The 15225-nt window shown below is 43.2% G+C and overlaps 4 protein-coding genes across 7 annotated transcripts; 1 reads left to right on the top strand and 3 right to left on the bottom strand.

Moving 5' to 3' along the window:
• Positions 1 to 1182: 1182 nt before the first annotated feature.
• Positions 1183 to 2782, bottom strand: LOC105699315 (proteasome maturation protein). The gene is made up of 5 exons (XM_012424188.2): positions 2628 to 2782; positions 2306 to 2403; positions 2138 to 2195; positions 1465 to 1640; positions 1183 to 1389 (listed from the first exon to the last, which is right to left on the bottom strand). The coding sequence occupies exons 1-5, from the start codon at positions 2628 to 2630 to the stop codon at positions 1302 to 1304; spliced, it is 423 nt and encodes a 140-aa protein (XP_012279611.1). The 5' UTR covers positions 2631 to 2782; the 3' UTR covers positions 1183 to 1301.
• Positions 2783 to 3539: 757 nt separating this feature from the next.
• Positions 3540 to 6790, top strand: LOC105699510 (zinc finger protein 846). 2 transcript variants are annotated; one of them, XM_012424553.1, is made up of 8 exons: positions 3540 to 3836; positions 3933 to 4183; positions 4257 to 4775; positions 4856 to 5012; positions 5097 to 5354; positions 5436 to 5584; positions 5654 to 6315; positions 6390 to 6790. In XM_012424553.1, exons 1-8 carry the CDS (start codon positions 3800 to 3802, stop codon positions 6406 to 6408), a joined length of 2052 nt encoding a protein of 683 aa, XP_012279976.1. In that variant the 5' UTR covers positions 3540 to 3799; the 3' UTR covers positions 6409 to 6790. The 2 variants fall into 2 exon arrangements, with proteins under 2 accessions (XP_012279976.1, XP_012279977.1); XM_012424554.1 differs by having other exon boundaries at positions 3540 to 3812.
• Positions 6791 to 6796: 6 nt separating this feature from the next.
• On the bottom strand, positions 6797 to 10890 carry LOC105699509 (Bardet-Biedl syndrome 7 protein homolog). 2 transcript variants are annotated; one of them, XM_012424551.2, is made up of 13 exons: positions 9836 to 10890; positions 9569 to 9767; positions 9308 to 9476; positions 9146 to 9222; positions 8802 to 9057; positions 8461 to 8729; positions 8201 to 8390; positions 8040 to 8120; positions 7827 to 7979; positions 7629 to 7750; positions 7444 to 7553; positions 7082 to 7355; positions 6797 to 6990 (listed from the first exon to the last, which is right to left on the bottom strand). In XM_012424551.2, the coding sequence occupies exons 1-13, from the start codon at positions 9975 to 9977 to the stop codon at positions 6831 to 6833; spliced, it is 2202 nt and encodes a 733-aa protein (XP_012279974.1). In that variant the 5' UTR covers positions 9978 to 10890; the 3' UTR covers positions 6797 to 6830. The 2 variants fall into 2 exon arrangements, with proteins under 2 accessions (XP_012279974.1, XP_012279975.1); XM_012424552.2 differs by lacking the exon at positions 6797 to 6990 and having other exon boundaries at positions 7202 to 7355; positions 7431 to 7553.
• A 140-nt stretch (positions 10891 to 11030) lies between these two features.
• On the bottom strand, positions 11031 to 14966 carry LOC105699508 (Hermansky-Pudlak syndrome 5 protein homolog). 2 transcript variants are annotated; one of them, XM_012424548.2, is made up of 7 exons: positions 14873 to 14966; positions 14591 to 14765; positions 14349 to 14459; positions 14032 to 14268; positions 11875 to 13937; positions 11649 to 11766; positions 11031 to 11553 (listed from the first exon to the last, which is right to left on the bottom strand). In XM_012424548.2, exons 2-7 carry the CDS (start codon positions 14675 to 14677, stop codon positions 11299 to 11301), a joined length of 2871 nt encoding a protein of 956 aa, XP_012279971.1. In that variant the 5' UTR covers positions 14678 to 14765; positions 14873 to 14966; the 3' UTR covers positions 11031 to 11298. The 2 variants fall into 2 exon arrangements, with proteins under 2 accessions (XP_012279971.1, XP_012279972.1); XM_012424549.2 differs by having other exon boundaries at positions 11299 to 11553; positions 14050 to 14268.
• Positions 14967 to 15225: the final 259 nt, after the last annotated feature.

Genomic DNA, 15225 nt, shown 5'->3' on the forward strand with positions numbered 1-15225 from the left:
AGACCTGAGGAAGGAGGACTGCGTCTTCGTGGCGACCGGACCCAGTGAATCCCCAGAAAGAGGCTCCAGGAATTTCCTGGACTTCAGGAAGTTCATGGAGAGCCCTATCCCGGGAGAGCCCGAAGCAAGTGGGACCTCGACGGCCCTGAAGATGAAAAGAGGCTGGGGACTGATGGACGATGACGAGATCCTGGAGCCCGAGGTCTCTGCCAGCGAGATCCACCAGAGCAGCCCTGAAGAAGACTCCAAAGAGACCGAAAACCAGACACGCCGGGCTGAAAAAAATGAGAAAAAACATGAAGACAGTGCCGAAGACGAGCATTCCGGTGAATCCCATAAAGAGGGGTCCTCAGAAAATCCAAACGAGTACCTTTCGGAGACGAGACCTGTCCACGACAAGGTCCTCGGGATTACTCTTCCGGCTTACATGCTGATGACCTCGGAACACGAGGCGGCCTTCGATGAAATGGTCGCTTCCAGTAAATTCTAATTAAAAAATTTTACCAAAATTCCTGTTAACTGTTTGAGACTACGCCACTTTCGCATATTACGCTGTGCATGTATATAATATTACTTAATTAAATGTATGATACTATCGTAAGGAATATAAGGTAACTAGGCAATGCCGAGCTTTCACGCGGCACCGTGAACAAAGCGTGAATTGCACCATTCATAATGCGTGCATAATCCGGCTTTAAGGTGAAAAGAGACACGTTTTCCTTTGATGTTGCAAAGTTTCACGGCAAGACGGCATTTGAAAAGTTCCGAGACAATTGCCAGGTTTTGCACGTACCAAGCCCACGACTTTGACGATATCAGAGGTAAGAAAGTTAATCGTCGAGTAACTTTCAAATAATTACCACCTAGTTAAAAGGCATTTCATTTACGAGGTTCGGAACTTATCATTACAGTCGTCGTTATTACAATTACTCGCTGTTTCCTATCGCAATTATTACCCCAGGTTTTATAGTTTTATAAGTATTCCCTGTTAGAGCTGAAAGTTCGCGTATCTTTCACTTAATTGTTGCGATTCGAGGAGTTTGTTTTCGAGTCTATGGTTCCAAAGTCGCTGTCAATAAACTATTAATTGTTGATAGTCGAGAAATGTTTTTCCTCCACGTATCACTTACGAACATAAATAATTTCGCCTTGGTTTAACCAATCTCAATAATGATAGGTCTGTTCGTTGCACCGCATCTTATGCAAGTAACTTTAAATGTTATTCACTTACAATTATTAAAGGTTCAGCGACATTAAGACAAAGTTTCCAGCACTTAACAAACATTTAAAAAGAATGCGGTTTACAAGATCCCAAGATTTTTCTCCATTACGGCATGAGGCTGGCACATTTGCTCTCTGAATTCTGCCGTGTTCAGAATGTCTTCGAACCTGCAGAATATGAACAAAGAAATTAATCCTGTGTTCCGAAGTAGTTGATTTTATATTTTTTCCAGTTCGACCTACCCAATTTGTTCATCACGACCAAGTATAACATCCCTCATGACTCCACTTGAGGGCAAAAAAGGAAGTCTCCCGATTTGTTCCGTAGCTTTAAGTTCCATAGCGAGACGAAGGGGAGCGTGTAGTCCTTGGGTGTTTCTTAACATAATCATCTCCATGCGACTTTTGTTCTTGTGATACTAAAATAAGACGTTAGAAAAAAAAAAGAACTTAGTAGTGCAACTGCTACTTGATACTAAAACTGTGAAATACATCCTCTATAGGAATGCCAACTTCCGACATGACTCGGACCAACAGTGATTTCACTTTTGTTACGAGAAAGGTTACATGATCACTCTTTTTCGCGTTTAAATGGTCACGTTAAGTGGGGCATGATGAAAAGCGAAAAAGTTGGCGTGAAACTACACTGTCATTGCCTGGAATTGAAATTCTCCATGGGCCCACTTTTTCTGACATTTGCGTAAACAAGTATCATGACATTTAATTAAGACAGAGCTCGGTATTGTGATCAGGATTTATCGTCTTTTATATGTTTCATGAGATGATTGTGAAAATCCCTGGTTACTAATATTACATAAACGATTTCTCCAACGCTTTTAATGAAAATTCTTTCTTCAGTTTAATAATCAAAGAATAGTCATTATTACTATTACAAATTCAAGAAAAATAAACTTACATTCCGCTCAGATGATTCCAAAGGGTGAGATATTCCTATTTTGGCCCTCGCAGATGCTCTAGAACAAATAATATTAAATTACTTTATGGTACAAGTATATTTTGATATAATTTATTATAATGTTTCTCTGAATACCTCTTTGTAAGATTTAAAAATTAGTTAACTTACTGAGAAACAAGAGGGTTTGGGAGTCCATAGATCTCATCTTTAACGGAAGTGCTGTTTGAACAAGTAGGCCGTGGTTTAACGGATTCCAAATGGAAACTCTGTAATTAAAATCTCTTTAATTGCAAAAACCTCAGTTGTAATCGCATTGATTAGACTACAGTGAATTGAAAAGCAATGAAAGGACTCTAAACAGCAATCAACTCGATTTATTTCCAAATCAAGGTGAAACATAACCCACAAAACCATACCACATCTATTACAAAAGAAAAATATCTAACAGAATTCCTAAAAGGTTAAAGCCCGAGACTTCCCGAAATCTCACCATTTTTAATTAAGATAGCGGCAAAGAGTAATGACTTTTAACTTTTTAATGAAACAACCTCTAACAAGTCAAAACTGTTCACTCATTGCCTGATACACAACATAGAGTTGAGAATCAAAGATGGCGACCAGAGTTGAGTTGGGAGATAGCTCACGGGCAGGGTCGCGCGATCGCATCCTGTGCTGCCCTCTGATTTCGTAAGTCAGCTTTCACCGTTTTTTGACCCCAAAGGCGACTCAACGAATTTCTGGTAGGCGCTCGCACACTCCGGATGGCGGTACCACCTACCAGTAGCCATTGGCGGCTTACGTACTCGTGATGTAATACCATGCGGTGGTTGACGGTGGTGGCTTACCTACGCTTACCAACCATGCTCGCTTTTGATGAAAAGGGAAGAGCACTCGTGGCGTCCTCTTTGACTTTACTCTTCACTTACCTTATTTAAATTACGGGAAGGTGAACAATTTTATCTTAATTAAATTCTACTTCACAGCTAGTTCGCGAATCGGTGTCATCCCATAAGGATGGTACCGATCCCCCAGGTCCCACCACAAGGAGGCCGCTGCGATTGGGACCCGCCTAAGCATAGGCACCTGGTTCCGTTGAGTTCCCAGCGTCCCAGGAACTCGCAGAACCAGGATTTCATAACCCATACCACTCGCATACCATACGCATCCGTCCATACAATACACCACTCGCATACCATACTCATCCGTCCATACAACGCTCGCCGCAGAGTACAACTCATCTCTGCTCATCTCTGGTATGAAAATCTGGAAGCCCTCGGCGGTGAAACATTGAACTATATACTTACTTCATCTTATGAATCTTTCAGTTTAGGCTCTAGATGGCGCTTTACATAGCGTACGAGTTTCCCCTTCTTGCTCAGTTTAGTGACGCAAGCAGGTCTAATGGCGTCGGGGTCCAAGCACTGTTGTCACATTTTGGTCTACAGTGTTTCAACATCTCTTTGCTCTAATGCCGGCCGAGTATCGCGCGAAGAAGGCGATGGACTCGCTCAAGAACGCGAGACTCCTATTCGGCAGGTAAAAGCACTCCGTTATCTCGGACAGGCATCGTTTTCTGATAAGAAGGAGTCTCTCCGGGTGTTTTGGGAGCAGTGACCTTGGACCTACTGTCATATCTCGCAGATCGACCAGCGCCAACTTTAAATGCCCCTGGCAGGTGAAAACTTTGCTCATGAAAACCGTAGGCATTCAACATTTGAAAATTATTAATGTTCAAGCAACACTCGAAGCAAGGATGGTAGAAACGTATTTACTTAAGACAGACGTGTTTTTACAGTAATGGATGGGACAAACGAAGACGATGCACAGGCAGTGTTGCTGCAGGGCATGGAGGGCACTCAGTACATTACGATACAAAGGACCGAAGGAGAACCTATGAGCAAAGGGGTTTCTCTGCTGACTCTGAATGCAGAATTGATCGCCGAAGGTATGGTCGTGGATATGATAAATGCCGGTGTTAGTTCGGAATACGCCGCTGCATCCCAGTACTATGAAACCGAGGATCTCTTGCCACACGAATTAACAGAGGTGACGCTGCAGTTCTTAGAATATTCTTTAGCAATTTCAGATATTTTTTATCCGGTTTGTATCGACGTTACAGGAGGATAGAAGATTAGCTGCAGCTTTAGTAGCCGTCCAGTTGCAGCAGCAACAGAAACAGCAACACATTAACAACCAACAGCCCCACGACGATCCCAGCTTGTCGGATGTTGGTCAACTGGAGACTCTTACACCTGTTAACGCGTACACGATTCAGTCCTTACAAGAGCCCGATCCAACCTCTGTCTATCCAGCGCTACAAAGCTTTAAGAGGATAGCGCGAAACGTTAAGCAAGAACACGCAAACGTGAAGAGCGAGTACGATCTCGAGATCTCTGCGGAAAGTAGCGAGGATGCAATGCCTGCCCCTGGAATTAAGAAATCCTTGCCGCATAAAAAAAGGATTGCACGGAAATTGAAACAGCGAATAAAAAAGAATACCGTAAAAAAGGACAGCGGTGGAACGATGCAAGGGGACACCACCGTCGAGTCGGTCACCAAAGTACAAGTTCACGCGTTCAGATGCGAACTGTGCGGCAGCCGGTTCAGTGGGCAGCTGAAATTCTTCGAGCATCTCAAGGTAGTTATTCCCTATTTCTCCATAAAAAATAGCAAAGATGCAATTTTCACGTGTCACTTATTTTCATGAATTTAATGTAGGCTCATTACGAGCCAGTGAAACATGAAACAAGAACGGTGCAAGCAACGAATACTAATATCACCATGTCAACGTCCGAAGCCGTCCATGATTTAGAAAATACTGTCATAGACGAGTTCAGCGAACCGGAGGATCTCATGGAAGGGATCAGGAATGTAGGTAAGTTGGAAGTCGTCGTAAGCATCGAACTGTCAAATAATATTCTTACATTATAACCTCAAACTAACGGAATCAATTGTTCAGTCGAGGAGACGAGCGCCCGAATCGATGCCGAGACTGAGTCAAACTTGCCAGAAAGCGACAGTAGGCCCACCCTATGGGCAATAGCCAACGTTCCCGATCTCGTGGAGCACGAGCAAGGGGAATCGGCCTCTTCGGGAGTACGGAAGAAGGAAGACGCGACGGTACCGCCAGCGGTCGGTGACTCCTTGGATATTAAGAGCAAAAAATGGCCAGAACAGGAAGTTAAAACGAGGAAGCACGTGAAATCGCGGAAAGAAAGTGAGTCCGTCGAACGTCCCCGAATCTTTGCCGTCCATTGATATGCTCTCGATGTGCTCGAAAAATATTTTCTGCCCACAGACGAAGAGTTCACTTGCCCCTTACCTCAGTGCGGTAGATCGTTTAATCATAAAAACAGTTTAGTGTATCATATACGATCTCACAGTGGGGAAAGACCCCATCAGTGCGAAGTATGCGGGAAAAGTTTCTTCGCCGCGTGTGCGTTGAAGGTTGGTGCCGAACCTCTGGGGATGAGTTATGGAACGCCTGACGATTAAACTAATTGAAAACTCTTGCAGGTTCACAAGCGGCTACACAGCGGCGACAAACCTTACAAATGCGAAAATTGTGGCCGCCACTTTCGACAGTGGGGAGATCTCAAGTATCACAATACCAGCATACACTCGGAGCAAAAGCAATTCCAGTGCGAGTACTGCGGCAAGGACTTCGCCCGAAAGTACTCCTTGATCGTGCACCGGAGAATTCACACCGGGGAGAAGAACTACCGCTGTGAATACTGCAATAAGACTTTCCGAGCCAGTAGCTACCTCCAGAATCACCGGCGCATCCACACAGGGGAGAAGCCTCACCCGTGTACGGTGTGCGGTAAGCCGTTCCGAGTGCGAAGTGACATGAAGAGGCACATGCACACCCACTCTAGGGTGAGCGGCAGGTCGGAGAGACCTTTGGGGATTAACAGGAACCCGGTGGGGAAGGAGTTGAGCGAGGACAGCGACGACAAGGAATCTCGACCGCGAACCATTCCGTCGAATTTGGTCCAGGACCTGAAGCTCGAGGTCGAGGCGAACGGCGTTGTGGAAATCGTGCCACCCGAAGACAATCCCGAGAGTATCCTGCCCCACGAGGGTGGCCATGCCATGGACTACAACGTTACCTCAACGACCGACGTTAATTCCGACAGGGATCCCTTGGAGGCCGTTGTCCGAACCTCCGACACATTGTAAGTTACTAATTTTCTATTCACTAGCTTGGAGATTAATCCCTTACCGATCACCTTACTATTCCCTGTTCCAGGCAATACTTCTTTATGTAACCACGTCGGATTTAGTAGCGGACCAAATCTTTGCGGTTACGGTGTACCAGTGTGCTGAAGCGATGCAGAGACATCTCGGGGATAGTTGCGGTTCACGATTGCGGGAAGACAAGGCAAGATTAACCTCGGGTGGCTGAAGGGAATGCTAGACGGTGAACGGGTATCTCCGCGGTCCTCGTACCGCTCGATGACTGAATAAGACTGGATACTACGATAAACTGTGCATACAAAGCTACGTACATATACGGGAATCCTATATTACCGGCATTAGCGATGCGTGTACGATAACGTATGTATGTACATTCTCTAAACTTATGAATTGTTTATACCGACCAGCGACGTTGCAAGGGAAAAAAAAATATATATGTATATATTTTTTTTACACGCTCATCTTTATACAAAATCTTGGGTTGTGTGGTTATTTACTTGCTCTCGTGAGTCTCGCGGATTAAGTCTTTCAGGTCAGCGGTTTGTTCTATGGCTCCGGCAGTTTCCTTTCCTGCGAACACCTGGAGGAGTAGAGTGAGGTCACCGGAATCAAGGCCAAGGGTCAGCTTCTTCGCAGCCTTGCTGCTGGGGATCCTGCGATCATTGGAAATTACGTTACTTTATACCGTGACGGTGAAAAAAGAATTCTAAGTATTGAATTTCTTATGTCGATTCTCGTGATAACCTGCGACCACCCTTGGCTCGTTCCCAATCCACGTACAGATCGGTTATCATTCCGTGTAACCTCTGTAAAATCTCCGGGTCCTTTGCTATTTCCGATCTCGCATTCGACTCGGTTTTCAATAATTCCCGGTAAGAGGAACACAGGTCCTCCGGATTACAGAGCTCCCACTCCTGTAGAGCGTCCAGAATTTTAATTGTCTCCGTCAACTGACGAGCCTTCTCTAATCTGGGCATCATTAACTCCAACACTTTAACTATACTGCCCTCGATGATTTCTGAAGCGTAGACAAAAATTGATCTTCGGATAAACTGTTGGAAAGTACTTCTAAGGTGGATTGAGAGAACCGTACAAAAAAGCAGTACCGCAGAAAACGTCCAATTTAGTCTTTCGCTTAGTTGCTTCTTTCGTCAGTGCATCCCGCAGGATCATGATACTCGACACGTTCTCGCCAAGAAACGTGGCACTGCCTTTCCTGAAAAAAGAAAAAAGAAAGAAAAAAAATGCGTGAGCCTAATCGCAAGAAAGATTATATTAATTATTTCCTTACTTGTATTTGCACTTCAAAATGGTACCAATGAGGCAGGATGTAAACGTCAAAGTTGCTTCCCCATCTTGTAAATGAGGTCTCTCCGGCATTTCAGGAAGAGCCAGCGACAACCAGGCATGCATCTTTCCGACAGGTTGTACATTCAAGCAGCGAGGTACTTTTATTCTATTCCGATAAATTCGTATATAATGTAATTACCTCGGCCAGGGTGAACTGTCCTGTAAATCTTAACTCGTTGAACGGCCCTCCAGGTAAAGTTGTCGTCTCGTTTTCTTCGTCCTCGTGGAACCTCGCATGGAGTGACAACGCACGTATAGGTATTTGTACTCTTCGACAACATTTTGGCTGCATCTAATGGTGCCGAAGGTTTAGTTTGGCCCTTTGACATTAAGAATTTAAAGACCAACCAACCTGGGAAGTAACGTACACTTGTAAAGTGCCAGGTTGGCCCTCGATAGTCCTTAATCTTAACTCCAAGCGGTTAGTGTTTACCTGGAAATGCAAATGTGTTGTATGGTAAAGGAGTATACTGCTAATATATATTTTTTTTTCTGCTGGATCGGCTTTTCTACCTGGCAGCGGTATGTGGCTAGGACGAAATTTCCTTCGCTAGGATTGCAGGCTGATAAACTAATTACCGCACTGTTACTTTCCACGTCTAGGAGTTCTACCGGAGCGTCCGACTGAATCAATATGTTTTCGATGGGGGTATCGAGCTCTATTGACAGTAAGTACGAAGCCGTGGCTCTGTTTAGAGTCAACCTGATGTAATTACATAGATTAGATACTTGTTTAATGACTTAATTACAATCTGGATTTCTAGTCAATTTACCTGTGATTGACAGACAGCGAAAGCGGTGCCAGAGCATCCACCATCAAATGGGACGTCGCAAACTTTTCCTCGGCAAGCTTCTCTTCCAACTGTTGTATCTCCGCCTTTAATCTAGGTAGTTCGACGTCATTTCTGTCTACTTCCAGCAGACCCAGTGGTTTCGTGGTCAATCCAAATATACGACCAGAGTAGGTTGTAACGAGGATCTCTGGATACCCCAAGGTGCCAATCATTCCACCGGCGACGGAAGTAACGCTCTCTCCGCAATTCTAAACAATCTCAAGCTTCGGGAGAAATCCTGGATAGTAACTATACCTTATACATATATATAAATTACTTACATAATGGTATCTTAATGCAGGAGGAGTATCTTCGTCCTCGGAAAGAGCGTACACGTCCACGCTGCCATCCAGTCTGCCGACAAGTATGTCCTGCTCCTCTTGGAACTCGTACAAGTCCAGTGACGTCACCTCCGACCCCATCGACCCCACCAACCAAGTTATACCAAGAGATTCGTTCTTCCGGAGGATCAACAGACCTATCCTTCCATCGATAGTGCCTACCAAAATGTGACTCGAGAAGTCCGAGACGGTATCCCTGCATAATAAAATATATTCGTATCGTAAAAGATCCCTTGATGAAATAATTGTTAAAAAAAAAAAAATATGTCTAGGAAACATCGTACCTACATAGCGTCAGCACCGTGGGGACACTCGGCAGCCTAAGTAAGGACGGTGACTTGGACCCATGCAGAACGCGAATCTGAAACCAGCACAATGACGCTAAAATTGTACGCATCGAATTGGATTACATTTAAGAGATAAAAAGAAAATCGAGTAACCCCTACGGCACGATCTCCACAAGCGAGCACTGCGTACACCCCGGAAGTGTCACTGGGTAACAGAATGACATCCTGCAACGTCTCTCCAACCAGGTACGAGTCGACGTCCTTGCAATCTCTGTACCTGTGGTAGAGGTCCGTGGAGCATGCCGCTAGGTCCGGCCCGAGAACGTATCTAGATATAAAATTTAGGCAGAAATTGGAAAAAAGAAAATCAAGTATACTTATATCTTGAACGTATGTTACAGCATTACAAATTGGACTTACAATGCAACGATCGGGTCCATCAGGCCGGTGTCGAACTCGAGGAAGAGCTTCCCCTTGCGGGTGAAACCTCTGACCGAGTGCCCATAGGCCACGAAGATCCTTTCGGCCTGGGAGCCGCGAACACCTCCAAGGACGAGTCTGCTGATCTCGGCACCCGGAAGGGATTTAAACGACAGCCGCAGCTCCCCCTTTCTGACACCTGGGGGAGATAGGTTAATTAAATCCATTTAATCGGCCAATAAATTCCTTAGTTAATGTCAAATTTACCGAAAACGTGTAAAACCCCGTCACGATCAGCCACTGCGAATTTCTGCGGTTGCTTCGAGTCCGTCGACGGCAGGATCTTTGTCGTCCCCCGGGAAGTAACCCCTACGGTCGTGTAATCCACTCTTGACAACGTCAGTGTCATTTTTTAATGACAGTTTATTTAAACCCTCGATTGTATCGCGAGCGAACCGGTGATTTCGGTTCTCTCGACCACGTTCTCTGGGTTTTCTTTACTGTAGTCCACTGGTCCGGTGGAAAATCAATTTAACCATAGTAACCACAAGGCACAACAGTCTCTCTGGGCGAGGAGAAATTTTATTACGCTCGTTAATAATATTATTCTCCGAAAAGGGCTCCTTACCCTGACGGAGTCGCGATTCGTATTACACTCCGGCCGTAGTTTATTTTAAATATCACCTAGTACCGCTCGATACGGCGCTATAAAATAAGTTTAATTGTATTCCGATTCTTAGGATGTACCGTATTCGTCGTTCTTATCGATTAATAGGAAACCTTGTTTTACGTAAATCATGATATCTATGTTATCGCAATCTATTGCGAGGAAATTCGGTTCTCGCAGTTATTAACGGAGCTATTAAGAACCGGAAATAATAATTTAGGTTGGGGGTCAAGGGGATGACCGGTAAGTGAAAAATCTACCGGCACGGATATCGGCTAAATTCAACGATTCTGCAAATCGCGATAACGTTAATAAATCATTAGTTAAATGATTGCACTCAGAGATGAGCAAGAACATCCGAGGGACGCGCGCAATGAATGATCTCGTATTGTAGAGATAACAGGTGAATTCGATGCTCCTATTATTGTACATACGTTTACATATAATTCTTATGTTTACGCAAATACGGATCTCTGGGCGATTGACCATTACTTGAGCAATGTTATAGTTGAAAGTATTAGTATTAAATCGCGAAGAGCAATTGCCTTAATTAAATTCAGTTCTGACTAGCTTCGTCATTTGTACGTGTTATGCATGGTCACAGAGGAGTCGAAAGAACGTTTCTACGCATCTATCATGACCGAGACAAAGTAATTAATTTAAATTAACTAAAGAGATTGACGTTAGTTTTACCTTAACGTGTTAGCGAATCGAGACTCCCGGCCGTTACATGGATTTTTGTTTGGTCACAGATCTGGCCACGTTCTGTCATTTGTGCCGCTGACTCTTAAATCAATTTCACCTAATTTAACAGAAATAAAAAAAAAAAGACGTCTTAATGCACCATTTTATCTATCACAGCTAAACTCGATTAAACCGTCTTCCAAGACTGAAAACAGTTTGAAACGAACGAAAAGGAATTAAGCGTATCACGAATTATAACGAACGAGTCACTGCGGTTTTCGCTCTTCTTTTCACGTAGTAAAATTATAACGGTGCACTTTTAAGTTTAAGAGCAACGATATCGTAAGCAACCACTATATTTGGTCGGTGGAAAGTTCGCCTACGAGTGGAGGTTGCATCTCGTTAATTTTTTTTCTATTAAACAATTCACATGGTAGGCGTGACCGCAGGGAAATATCGATATACCGTTCCCATTGAGAAGAACCGGAGTCTGCAGAGCCAGGGTGCAACAGGGACAAGTCTGCGACTTTGCCTTGTACTCGATGCCCCAGTGATGGGCACCAGCCTCGAACACATTTTTATCGATGGGTCTCTCGATGTCTTTCCTCAAAGTTACCTCTAGTTGTTCGCGAACCTGTTGAACATTTTATGCCCTCAATTATTGAACACACTTGTGAAAAAAAAAAAATAACTGGTACAACCATGCATAGAAATTAAAACACAGTTTACCTCGGTAGCACATAAGGATTTTGACTGACTTTCCCCTACACCGCCACAGTTAAATTGAACGTTATGCTTTACTCCATGGTGTTCCAAGATCTTGGAGAATATGAGAGACTGGTAAATACTGGAAATATCAAAGCATCGTTACAGGGTAAATCATGAAGTACTAGTTTTCAAGCTTAATCCATTAGGAATATTTTTCACAATTTTCGATACATCCGTTTTAACGTACCTGCGGTCTAAAGTCATGCTTGGCACAAAAGATTGAGCTTTCATTAGAAACGTCATCGATGCATTCGATCCTTGCCTCTTCAAGATGTCACGAGCCACCCTGGTCCAATCAACGTAAGGCTTTCTTTTAACCGTCGGTCCATAAAACCTGCCACACAACAAACAGTTTCCTCTTTCGATGTCCTTCAAGTACTTCACTACGGATTTCCACTGTTTAGCGTCAAGAGAAGGCAACAAAACTGAGAGAACATTACTGTCACCGGTTTGAATGCACTCGCGTAGTACTTCGTCGGGATTGCACTTCTGGGAAATATATTGAGGCAGATACTCCTGCCACATAAAAGGTACTTTGTTGCAGAATTCAATACAGTTATCTTTACTTTCTTCAGCTATTCTCTTTAACAGGGTCTTTCCAATTTCCAAGAACTTTGGCTCGCTTGGTTTATCCTTAGGACAAGGAAAACCGCAGCTGCATTCTCTGTAGTCCGAAGAGTTCAGATTGACAAAGATCTTTGATACTTCGTTCAGTATTTTCTTACTACGAGTTGTTTGCAGCAAATCTACGGACAAATTTTCAAGAAGACCTTTACTAAAATGTAATTCCGCAGCACGAATCAATTCATAGAGGAAGTCCTGTAGATCTGGCAAGCTCTCGTACACTTCTTTCACTTCACCCATTTTGTCCATTATCCTTGTGAGAACTTCTTCTACCTCTCTCTCTGTCACAGAGGGTTTAATACTAGCTACCGATGCATAAATTGGCTCCAAGTTGGACTGTATACTACACACTGCGTCTTTAAGGATCCTCGATTTTCCCATATCTTCTTTGGAATCATCCTCTTCGCAAGTTTCCTCTCTGGCAGAATTTTGCTTGACATATTTGTGCTTCGACGTCAAATTAAAACGTGAATTGATGATAGGTTCTTCGTCTAACTGACCATTGCTATTAGAGATCTGACTCTCACTGTGATTATTTATTAACAAATTATCCGGTTCTTCGATGGAGTTAGAATTTTCGTTTGGAGAAAATCTTTCTTCCGACGTGGAGGGTGACGTATCCTTCACCATCGAGAGCCTATTATCTTTTTCTACAATAGATTTTGCATTCCCCGAATTAACGACTACAATCCCTGTATCCAATTTAACGGGCTGATTATTAAGATTAGACCTCAACAGTGATACTAGTGGAAGCAGTTTAGAAGAGATTTCATTCTTTTGTAATAGATTCGTTTCACTGTCTATATGGTTAATCTCATCGGTGCCTCTGGTATTAATAATCTTGAACAAACGCGATCCTAACTGAATATATGTTTGTAAACATTCGCTATACTTCTTGCTGTCATACAGTTTGAGTATGAGGCTATCGACAGATGACAACGTTAAGCAATGGAACGTGCTTGAATTAGTCATTAAGTAAATTTTGTTTTCTATTACATGAGCCATTGTGATGTTTGATAATTCATCGTTCCATAAAACAATGGATGCATTTATCGGGTCAATTATGTACAAACCATTTGACGTATAAGAGAATAGGTACTTTTTGTCAATTACAATAAGCTGTGAAAAATTTATCGACTGCGGTGGCCACTCTGCTTGTTTACTTTGAATAATTTTCGAATTGTATGGCCTGTAGACGTTCACAGGTGGGGTGGCCAGAGCTTCTTTGAATTGATGAGTTCTCGTAACGATTCCATTAGCTGTCACTTCCCAGAGTCTAGAACCTGGCCTCGCGCAATATATTTTAGCATGAGACACTGCTAGCGAGTTGCTTTCACCCTCTGATATTAAACTGAAGGAGCCCATTCGACTAAAGGTTTTTTTTTCTTCCGCTTGCGCTGGGTATATAATCTTCTCATTTTCATATCGAGTTTTGTAGAAACAGGCTCCAAATTCTCCATCCCTTGCTTTGTTGCCTATTTGCCTGTACTGTTCCTGTACGGTGTCGCACACATAGCAACGAGTTAACGTTGAAGTTAATAGTAGCGGAGCAGTAAAGTTCATTTGAACAATACTTGAGTCCAAGTTCATTAAAGAACAAGCGGGTGCTTGAAACATTCCATTTACCTGCACATAAAAAATCCCATTTTACACAACCTAGATGGGTATAACTTTAAAACGCTTCTTTATTTCCAGCCTCTTCAGAGAAAATAAAATGTACCGTAAATATAGAAAATACCATAATGGATATTTTGCCCGTCTCGTCCCCGATGTATAATTCCAAACTATTGTCGTTCCAGCAGAGGCAAGTCACCCGGACACCCGCATGCTCCGTGGATACCGCGACCAGCTTTGATGCCGTTGGTTTCAAGATAACGAGGCAAATGTTCCCATGAATCGTTGCCAATGCTATTTTTTTCTCATCAGGTGATATCAGTACACGGGAAATAGCTCCTTGCTAAAAATACCAACCAAATTAACAATCCAGAATGAAAATAAGAATATTGGTTTAACCGCTTTGCAGAAAATATATCCTACCGGAAGAGGTATCAGTTGCTGAAACGTACATAGCTCTCGTGAGAATAAATAAAGACTGCCACTGGTTGCACCTAAGACAATGTAGTTCTGCGAAACACTTAGGCATGTATACTGAAACAGGAAGGCAACAAAATTAAAATGCTTCAAAGCGTACCGAACAAGCCTGTCATGGTATTTTTGACGTATCTCTGGCTCGCTCACCGAAGCATAATATTATCGTTTCAATGCATTTAAGAGCTCACCTTAATGCGCTGGGTATCTCCGATGGGTCTATAAAGTAAATCGTTTATTTTCTCGCACTCTGAGAGCACAAGTTGATCTTTTTGCATAATCAAGGACTCACGTAGAGAACGGCGATTATAGGTTAGAAAAGGGTGGACGCAACTTCTCGCGCGAGTCCCGAAGCGAACTGTCAACCTGTACGGAAAAAAATAATCTTTATCGCACGTACGTGGTCGTTCGCTACGCTAAATTTGTTAATAAAAAATTATTCAACCTTTAAGAATCATTATTCGGTTACTCACCAAGGGTGGAACGACTAGGTTGGACTAGGCGATAAATTTGACGTCTGAACGCATTCGAGTGCCGTGCGTTTACGCAACTACATAGCAGCGCAGTCAGCTGGCGCGGGTAATTCAAACGTCGATATTTCGATATCCAGGGAAACTGCAACTAATGGGTAGATTAATTTTTACCACCTACCTTATGAAACGTAATATCCGAGGAAAACGAAATATCGATTGAAATATTTCTCGTCGAGGAAATAACGTCTATTAGAGCGAGGTTAATTCGTAGCCAAATGCACTTTTTCACCTATTTGCAACAGTTGCATAATATTGGTGAAAACGGTTGGCACGATTATCCTCGAGAGCTTTTC

This window comes from Orussus abietinus, unplaced genomic scaffold, assembly GCF_000612105.2.
Source record: "Orussus abietinus isolate OABI.00-Male unplaced genomic scaffold, Oabi_2.0 scaffold8, whole genome shotgun sequence".
Classification (NCBI taxonomy): Eukaryota; Metazoa; Arthropoda; class Insecta; order Hymenoptera; family Orussidae; genus Orussus; species Orussus abietinus.